General features: G+C 41.8%; 1 protein-coding gene across 1 annotated transcript; it reads left to right on the forward strand.

Moving 5' to 3' along the window:
• The first annotated feature begins 3,171 nt into the window (after positions 1–3,171).
• LOC115145395 (forkhead box protein F2-like) lies at positions 3,172–10,350 on the forward strand. The gene is made up of 2 exons (XM_029686926.2): positions 3,172–4,641; positions 9,502–10,350. The coding sequence occupies exons 1-2, from the start codon at positions 3,669–3,671 to the stop codon at positions 9,669–9,671; spliced, it is 1,143 nt and encodes a 380-aa protein (XP_029542786.1). The 5' UTR covers positions 3,172–3,668; the 3' UTR covers positions 9,672–10,350.
• Positions 10,351–10,647: the final 297 nt, after the last annotated feature.

Below are 10,647 nucleotides of genomic sequence, written 5' to 3' on the forward strand. Positions count from 1 at the left end.
AATAGTAAGTAGCCATCATTCATAAATGGCACCATGCAGGGTTCTATATGGAACCATGTTGGTTCATGAAGAACCTCTAGGGTTCTGATCAAATAACCCTATAGAAGGGTTCTATTTATCACTTTTTGTGGTTCCATAGCATAGGCTATATAAGGAACCTTTTTTCTAAGTTCCCATCCACAGTTTTTACGCAAGTAAAGTCATATCGTAATAAAACAGAAACCATAACAGGTGTGATGGGAAAGGGACGTTTCGATGTAATTTTATCAATGCTGAGAGACCATTTGTTTGTTTGACATTGTGGGTTATTTTTGTGTCCGTAAAATTAATGGCGGTGGAAACGAGTTTATGCCTCTAATATTGATATAATATCCATGATATCGAAGTCACGAAATGGGTTGTGAGGACCTTGCACACTATGCAGTTTATTAGATTTACAGATTAAATAGATTACGACCACTTCACAGGGTGGTGAAAGTGCACGGTGATGAGCATGATGCTGCTTTCCAATAAATATCGAGGGTCTTATTCTTGTGACGTGACATGCTTGACTGCCGTTTGACCCCCCTTACAATCTGCGCTCTAGAGCACTTGCCAATACCAGAGTAAGTACTTTCGCTATATAACGCAACATGTTTTGTGACAAAAACTATCAGTAGAGTTGAAAATGCGATGGAAACAGATTTAACTTGTATTTTTTTATTCGGTACATGGGAATTTAACCGCAAAATGTATTTTTTATGTGCACTACGTCATCACGCACAGTCTTTCATCTGCAACAAGCCAATTTAATGGAAACATCTGTAGTGGAAAATGCGCATAATTTTTATGTGGATTTTAGAATATTTGCATGAAAATCTCTCGCCAATAGGATGGAAGCCTAGTTTATGGTGGGAAAATGATTATTGTTTTGTCTAATGCAAAGGCTTTTGTTGGTGTCAAATGACAGGGGGTATCCTAATGTTAAAACGAACATGCACAAAGAGATTAGGAGGCGATTAGATTATTATACTATTTTCTGTCTATTTTCTATATCTCAACTATCCAAAGTTAAGACGTTAACATCGTAAATGCAGAAATGAAATCCATTAGGCCCAGCTGCAAGATTCTTCTATTCTGATCGAAGGTTGTAATTAGGCCTAGTCTACTGTTTACGGTTGTTCACTCTTTCCTTCTCGTCGTTTCGATTCAGCGGCACAATACGAAATAGAGCTCAGTCTAAACCAAATCCATATGGTAGAAATGTAATGAGGGAGAAGAAGCAAACAAAGGAGATATTGTGATGTGATTTATCGGCCCAAATAAAGATGAATCATCTAAATCGTACGTTATAACATTATTTTAAACTCATTACCATTTTTGGACAAAGATTGTAGGTCTATTTGTATATGTCTGTATAGCTTATATACCTACTAAACTGTAAATATTGATTAAAAACGTAAACAACTAGTCTATATATTAGACATTCTATTTACAAAAGCAAAGCCTATACAATAAAAGTAATAGGGGGGGGGGGGGAGTACGGGAAATTATTTAATATTCGTCTTTATAGAAATTGAGCCAAAACGTGTTATTTTTCATGACTTTGGGTGGCTGAATGGAAAACGAGAGAGTGTAGCCTATCAAACGCAGACAACGATTTCGAAATGAAGGAAAAGTCCTCATAGTATACATAAATGGGGCGGCAGGTAGCCTAGTTAGAGCGTTGGGCCAGTAACCGAAAGATTGCTGGATCGAATCCCCGAGCTGACAAGGTAAACATTCTGCCCCTGGACAAGGCAGTTAGGCACTATTCCCCGGTTGGCCGTCATTGTAAATAAGAATTCTTAACTCACTTGTCTAGTAAAAACAAATAAATAGCCTGTTAAACGCATGATGCAGGCCTGCAATATATAGTGTCATTAGTTTCAATAACACTGAACATCGCAATGGGATGGATAAGTGATCTACAAATGCATATTTCTCTCGTGGTTGTTGACCATATATATTTTTTAAAATAAATAATTGCATCATGTTGGACAAATCTTTATTATGATCGGTCTTCATAAGGGGGGAAGCTGTCGACGCCCGTGAGCCTAATTTCGGTTCTCTCGCTCTAATGAATGCGGGGCCCAGGGGAATCTCCCTGCCAGGGACCAGCTCGAGCCTGGGGCGGTAAAATGAAACTGGCGCGCTGTGTGTGGTATCCAGGGCTGGACTTGATGGAAAAAGCCTGCTTCCACTCATGTCAAAGTCATTTACTTAGAACAACCCCCGCTTACACACGCATGCACTCCGGCGAAAGAGCACCACCTCTTCCTCCCCCCTCCCTGGTTCAGCGCGACAATTTGTTTTCTATGTGGGTCGGTTCCGTAGTGACTCTCACGATTGGGTCTGAGAGAACTAGGCAAACACGAGATGGGATTACTTTCACGAGATTTCTATGAGCCTACACAGTTTGTTCTATGCACCGTTAAATGTATTTATATGTTTTATTTGTTTTTATTTAACATTTATTTAACTAGGCAAGTCAAAGAACAAATTATTATTTACAATGACGGCCTAGGTTAACTGCCTTGGGTTAACTGCCTTGTTCAGGGGAAGAACAACAGATGTTTACCTTGTCAGCTAGGGGATGTATCGCTACCTCTACTGGGTCTGATATCTAAACATGATCTTGTTGCATGCTAGCAAAAAAAATGTAGGCCTACCATTAGACCTGGCACACCAGGTGGGTGCAATTAATGATCAGATAGAATAGAAAACCAACAGGCTCCGGACCTTGTAGGGTAAGTGCTGAATACCCCTGGCAGACACAGTTATACCCTCTTCATTACAGAACATGTTTCTGCTTTGCAGCATCATGACACGTATCAACAATCTGAATGTTTGGTAACAACATGCAAGAAGGGGTTGTTTTTTGATTTACCTTGTGCGCGTTCCGTGTGGCGCTGTTGATTAGAACATCTGGGAGGTTTGATAGATGGCGTAATTGCGTGTAGCCTATTTGATATGTCAGAGTGAGAGCATGGGAAGGAGAGAGAGGGTGGAAGAGGGAAGGAGGGATGGAGAAATGAACAGCGAGGGGCATGATTCTGCTGCAACGACTGGACAGGAAGGGGAGGGGGGCTCTAGTCGTCACTGATTTCAGTGGGATTGGGTGGGGGTGGGGGGGGGTAGATTTAAGAAATGATAGGTGGTCGCTTTTTGTTTGGTTGAGCGGCAGCGCACACTAAATCGAGTAGTCTTCGTGTTTCCTCCCCCAGGGATTAAGGAGGGCGATGCCCACCCGGTGCGCCACAAAGCTGCACTCACCGCCACGGTGACAACGAACCATACCGGAGCCTAAGTCGGACTGAACCCCGCAAAACGCTGCGTTATACCGAGCCCTCATTGGATACTCTGCACCCCACCGTCTCTCCCACATTCTGACACTGCACTCGCTGCACATTCTCTGCGAAATAGGAGAGTCCAACGAGGATTTTCCCTCTCCAACCACTTTTGTGGAATTCCGAAGACCAAATGCTTGTGTGATTTGAGGAGGATAAGCGACATTTCTTGTGATCAACTTTTTCGAATCCTATTAGTTCTTTTGAAAGATCTATTGCTCCACATCTTGTTCTCCGCTTCCCCCTCTCCCCCAAGGTCACTGCTCATCTACGCCACTGCTGTGCGTTAGCGGAGCAGAGATGACAACCGAGCTCTCTCAGCAGCAGCTGGACCCGCCGCCTCCCCTGAGATCCAGCCCGACCTCCGGAGTCCTGCACCCCGCCATGATGAGCCCACAGACCGAGGTGGACAGCTCCTTAGCCGGGGCCAAAAGCAAGAAGGCGAGCTCCGGCCTGAGGCGACCAGAGAAGCCTCCCTACTCCTACATTGCGCTCATCGTCATGGCGATACAGAGCTCACCGACCAAGAGGCTGACGCTCAGTGAGGTCTATCAGTTCCTCCAGGCCCGGTTCCCCTTCTTCAGAGGATCCTACCAGGGCTGGAAGAACTCCGTCCGGCACAACCTCTCCCTGAACGAGTGCTTCATCAAGCTGCCCAAAGGGCTAGGCAGGCCGGGGAAAGGCCACTATTGGACCATCGACCCGGCCAGCGAGTTCATGTTCGAAGAGGGCTCGTTCCGCCGCAGACCCAGGGGCTTCCGGAGAAAATGCCAAGCTCTGAAGCCTATTTACCGGATGATGAACGGGATAGGCTTCGGTACGTCCATTTTACCGCAGAACTTTGATTTCCAGGCGCCCACTGGGTCTCTGGCGTGTCATAGCAACAGTTACAACTTGGACATGATGACCAACTCCATGGCCGGTGGCTACGACGGACTGAGCGGTGGCCACCACGTACCTCACATGTCCCCGAGCCCCGGGTCCACATATATGGCCAGCTGTCCGGTAACGTCCAACGGGGACTACGGTGGACCGGACAGTAGCAGCAGCCCTGTGCCCTCGTCTCCGGCTATGGCCAGCGCGTTGGACGGTCATTCTCCATACGCCAGTAGCGCCGGACACTGGGCGTCTCCCGGCAGCTCTCCGTACATTAAGCAGCAGCCTCTGGTCTCCAGCAGCTCGGCGTCCTCTGGGCTAAATTCCGGCATGTCCCCCTATTCCCTGGAGCAGAGCTACCTCCACCAGAACGCCAGGGACACCGCCGATATCTCAGGTAGGCCAATAAACGTTGTGTACGTTAAGTCATAACGCCTTAATTAACCGTTTGAAATGTCATGCGTAACAAGGGAGTTTAAGCATATGCATCTTGCCATTCCAAATACACTTGGTCAAGCGTAGCAAGTACTGTAAAAAGTGTCATATAAAATTAGTTTGTTTCATACACGGGAAACAGACCTTTGCAGGTTGATAATTTACTAACTCACATTTTCTCGTTGATCAGGCTGTTTTCTTGAGGCTAAAACTCCAACTTTACGGAATGCGTAATACATATTCTATAAAATTGCTAAATGTGTATGTTAAAATTATATTTGTCCTTTCTAATAGTCAATAGAGAAATTCACTCTTACTTGGGCTACGTGACACATACGCAGATTAAACAAAGCTTTGGCAAAGAAAATTACCAGCGGTAGTCTAGTGTGTTTTGTTACAGCCTAAATATGAAATGACTTACATTCGTAATACATCTATACAAATATGTTGGAGATGGATAGGTCTCAGATCATTTAGGCCTAATTTAAAGGACTGGTTGACGTGGATGCATTTCCTTCAAATTTCAAGTTGTGTTCTGGCAAAATGTCTTCCATATGTTGTGGGTTAAAGTAATTTGATTGGATTTAAGATGATTCGTTTGCAACTATATTCTGTCGTGGAACTAAGGTATCATTTTGAATCACCCCAGGTGAAGTAATGCTCTTTAAGGGACTCCATTACAAATATGCATGGCTAATTAGAAGGACACTTATGGTGAGGTGGGAAATATAAGGGCCAAACAGCTTCTAAGAAAAGAGTTTCAAATGTTGTTGATATATAGGCTAGGCCTTAGTAAGAATAATGCGGTGGCTGTGTTCTTGTTTACATAAATGTTAAGAAAGGAATTTGAGTTTGAGTTGATTTATTATTCATGCTCACAGATAAAACTGAAGAAATGCAGAATTTACATGACTAATAATTGCAAAACACTCATTTGAAATATTCAACACATAATACGTGACACAAATAAAATACTGAACACTTGAAACATTACAGGACATGTTTCATGATGGAAATTGAAATATGAAAATGTGATTTTCAATTTTTTTTTATTTTTAATCCATTTAAGAGCTAGAGTTATTGTACCGTCTGATAGCAGTGGGTGGAGTGGCGTTTCGCAGGCGGTTCGTACGGGCAGTTATACAGGACAGTTGGTGGCTGTTTCTCATGAGCCTGGTGGTGCTGTTACCTCTTTTTGGAGGGAGCAGGTCATTCAGTGGATGGGCAAGAGTGTGCATGTCCTTCACCAGGTCCACTGCAACCTGCAATGGGAGCTGTCGTTGGACTGCTCCACCTCAGGAGCTTAGTGCAATGGGCCATAATTGAAACTGTAGCCCCCTTTGTGTCAATTTTACTTATCGCTCCCTAGGCCAGTTGATTGTCTTCACATCCATGTAATTTAGTTCATGTTAACCTTGTTTTACATGATTCTAATATGTCGACGCTTTTAACAAAAGTCCAAGGGATTTCTGAGGGGAACTATTCTAAAGCCAGAGGGGTCTCAGGGGTTATCTAAACAAAGGCTGTGCGAGTCGGACCACACTGAAGATGATTTCAACTAACGAATAGGCCTCGACCTCGCTAGACCTCCAAGGCTTGTCAAACTTTACGACTTCTCATAACTATTTAGAAGACAAGCCTTTATCTGTTCTCACGGGCCTCTACACGGCCCATAAGGATTGTCAGTCACGGCCCGTGTGTTGTCTCTGAAAATGGGGCACAAGGGCAGCACCCTCAGGATAGAGGCCTGCAGTCTCCTAGAGAGAAAACACCGATACTGCGCGTGCATGCGTCACATCTGGAGTCCTTATGACCTTGATGAGGCTCACGCTCGCTCGCTTGCTCCCCTTTCCCTCTCCACCCTCTTTCTCGCTCTGACTGTGTTGCTGACCTGGCACATAAGGATCTATGACAAAGGACCGCTGTTCTAATTCTCCAGATTCAATTTTTTGTCAGAAAATTATATAAGGCCATATAATGATGACTTAACACTTGTGATGTTTCTCCTGCAGCTCTCGGGGATAAACAGTGTAACATGTCTATGCCCTCAAGAGAAACGGACAATCAAACATAGGCACCGTTACCTAAATCATCTTTCATAAATCTCTGAAGGATACGGAGGCCAATTGGTGTAGAAAGCACTGAAACGATGACGTTGTTTGGTTATTATAGGCCTATCAAATCACTTTTAACGAACTTAACTTTATCTGGTTTAAGACCGAACACTTAAAATGTAAGACTAAACATTTCTCTAAGTTAAATATAATGGTGGCCCTCCCACCCCTACGGGAGGGCAGCTTGCACTCGCACAAGCTTCCCCCCAAAGTCAGGACAGCGGACTCCCTGCACATCTTCCGAAAACTTCTGGAACCCTACCTCTTTGAAGAGTAGTCCACCTTACAAAACTATCACCGTGCCCCCTTCCCATCCGATTTAAAAAATGCTTTACCTACTAGCACTGACTTTGCTGCTAAATATTTAAGGAAAATGTAGTACTTGATACGACTGAATGCGCTAATTGTAAATCGCTCTGAATTAAAACATCTGCTAAATGACAAATGTAAAAATATGTGTACACATAATGCACCTATCACAAATGCAAAGTGCACCAAACTAAACAAACATTACAGAAGCAAGGATTCGGAAGTCAAGTCATGAGTGTTTTACGTCAGAATTAAAGACGGCTGCTCCAAAATACGATGTTTGTTGCATCCATAGCATATATTTGCTCTGCTATTTTGTGTAGGCCTACGCTCTATGCATCTAATTTGCACACATCCAAAATAATCCATTGTACATTAAAATCATTGCATGTTTAAATGTGAATATTTTAAAGAAGAAATAGGCTTAACACATGCAGTTTCTTGATTTTGGATTCAACGTTAGTTGAATGGGAATACTGAGGGGAGCATGGAAGCAATTATATTATTTTACCTATACTAAAAAGGACAGCAATCCCTGCCTCTTCATTAATTAATACAATATTCGCTAAGTAGTCTATACATACCCATAATTTTGCTTGGAGTTTCAAGAAATAGACAATGAACATAGACGAAACAGACAGATTAATTGACAAAGTTCACATATATTATACAACATAGAAAAGTGACCATAGAACTGTTGAGTATGAGCGACTTTACTGTGAGGAATATATAGTTTACAGTATAAATAATACATCTAAATGCAGAGGTAGGAATGTTTCGTGGCGTAAGTTAATTAACGAGTCCCGCTGTAAAAGTTGAGGTCTAATCTTTAGATTCACTGAAAGTGATTTCTGCACGTGGTGTTATGGGACTCTTCACTTTGTTTACTGGCCAAATTATTGCAAGATGTGTCAACTCAAACATAGTTAAAAGGTATATGCCTAATTGCCTACACTGTAAATGGGTGACAGTGAATGTGACAGTAGCTTATAGGCGGTGGCAAGTCAAATTCTGCATTTTATATTACAGTACATGAATACTGCATCAAAGCAAGTGCTGTGTAATGTCATAAATATCATAAAATGTACTATTATACTGTAAAAATGAGATGCTTCCCTAATGAAATTCATTGAGGGCAGGGGTTTGTATTACAGTATTTTACTGTAATTACAAGGGATTGATGCAAGCAGGTTGGCTGCTAGGTAAAGTGTTTACACATTGCAGTATATTAATTCATATTTGGTGTTATACGTCACTTGTACTTCTAGAGGCCCAGTTTAGTAAAGAAAAAGTGATTTTCCTGTGTTTAAGGCATATATATTTCCATGCTATGAGGTTGTAATAATACTGTGATATTGCGAAATATGTCCTTTTAGCATAAGAGCTTTTTGAAAATTCTGCTGGAAGAGAGTTTTTGGCCTTCGGTGGTGACATCACCATGCGGCAAATTAGTTAATCGACCATTAAGAAAGAGTGCCAAACCTCTGCCAATAACAGGTACTTTTCATTTTTCCCCTCCCCACTCAAACCACTTAGCAAAATTATTGCTTGAGAAATAGCTATTTGCTAAACTGTGTCTTTTTGACCATTGTAATTTAAAAACAATCACAGTAAGATTGTTACCAGAAATGATTTGATATTGAGATGAAAATGGCTGCATTGGACCTTTAACAAAGGCTTCCAACCTGTCAGTGTCCACAGTGCAAAACAAATAAAATAAACATTTAATGGGTAAGAGTTGCTGCCTCCTATACAAACTGATGGGCACCATAACCACGGGAGTTAAATTGGTACAGCATTCTCACACAGAGTTACAACAAAAATATAGCCTCTTATAAGGCATGCCTCAAAATATGTTCATGAGCCAAAAACAATACCATGCACCCACTAGTGGTCAAAAGGTTTTTGGCGTGCCAAAAATACGGTATGGTACTGTATTCTGAGGGGTGGAATTATAGTACCATGTACAGTGATTCCTTCCCTGCCCCCAAAATATTCCCACAATGCACCATCATTTAGAGTATGCTGCAGTTCATACTGCAGCATACTGCAGTATAAAATATATTCATACTGCACCTTTTTACTAAACATAAAATATTTCATAGTATTTTAGTTGATAATACCGTAATTACTGTATAATTTAAAATGGTACATTACAGTGTATACACAATACACTGAATACTATAACTTTTTATAGAAGGTCAATTTAATGCTTCTATTAAGAATAATATTTAAGCTACAGAATTCCTATTTGTAAAAACCCACAAGAATTAAGGCTTTCTCCTATATTCTGAAACGAAACTCAGACTTAACTGGGTTATTTTTTTGTTTAAATGTAAATTTGTTTTTGATGGATTTAGTAAAAATGAGTTATTCACTGTTATCTCCTTTTTCTCCAGTGGGGATCCCTCGCTACCAGAGCCACTCCTCACCCGTGTGTGACAGGAAGGATTTTCTCCTGAACTTTAACGGCATCTCCTCGTTTCGTCCTTCAGCCAGCGGATCTTACTATCATCATCACCAACATCACCAAAGCCTTTGTCAAGACGTCAAACCGTGCGTGATGTGAGCGCTTCATGGAGTGTGCGTAATGGCTCCAAACCGTGCGTGATGTGAGCGCGTCATGGAGTGTGCGTAATGGCTCCAAACCGTGCGTGATGTGAGCGCGTCATGGAGTGTGCGTAATGGCTCCAAACCGTGCATGATGTGAGCGCGTCGTAATGGCTCCAAACCGTGCTCCGGAGATGAGAGAGAATCTGATCAACACCAAATCAAACAATTTAAACTGATTCCATGAGAGTTAAAAGGCAAATAAATTGGCTAATATTTCTGATGAGAATGAACAAGAGGGACAAAGGGCTAGCCTATTTCTGAGAAGCCGGAAAACTTCTCACATCAGGGTATATTTACAGTGGCCTTCCTTGTCTTGATAAGCCATAAGTATTATGCAACTGTTTCCGAAATGAAGGAAGGCACCAAATCTTCTGACAATATAACCAAGGTTTTTTTCAAAATAAGTTTCAAAACGACTAAATGTGTTTGCTGTCATTAACTGTGCAAACAAATACCTTATATTTTATGTAACTAGGCCTCTGTTCCGATATAGGCCAATAAAGGTAAATGCAGCCTACACATACACAAAGCTTCTTTATAACAAATTGAAACACATTTGCACTTGTTGTTTACCCTTTGAGATTTGCTTCATTGTGTCATGAAGTGTTTCAATAAAACGGATGTATTTTCACCTGCCTGCTTGACTCTCTCAGAAATATATTTGACATTTGTAAGAAATATAAATACACTGCAAGAGATGCACTGTATTGGCTTGTAAAACCAGGTTAGAGGAGAGTTGGAGCGCAGCCTACTGTTGATTGAAAGACTGTAGTGGGTGGATTGGATGTTAACTGCAAATTCAGCTCCGGGTTAGAGAGTGAGGTAGGACAAGACTCCAATGAACATTCAACCATTTATTTTAGCATCAAATAACGTCCCAGCACAGAGGGCAAACATAAATGAGAACTATGTACGGTTTCTGTAATAGACAG

Source organism: Oncorhynchus nerka, linkage group LG17 (assembly GCF_034236695.1).
Source record: "Oncorhynchus nerka isolate Pitt River linkage group LG17, Oner_Uvic_2.0, whole genome shotgun sequence".
Lineage (NCBI taxonomy): Eukaryota > Metazoa > Chordata > Actinopteri > Salmoniformes > Salmonidae > Oncorhynchus > Oncorhynchus nerka.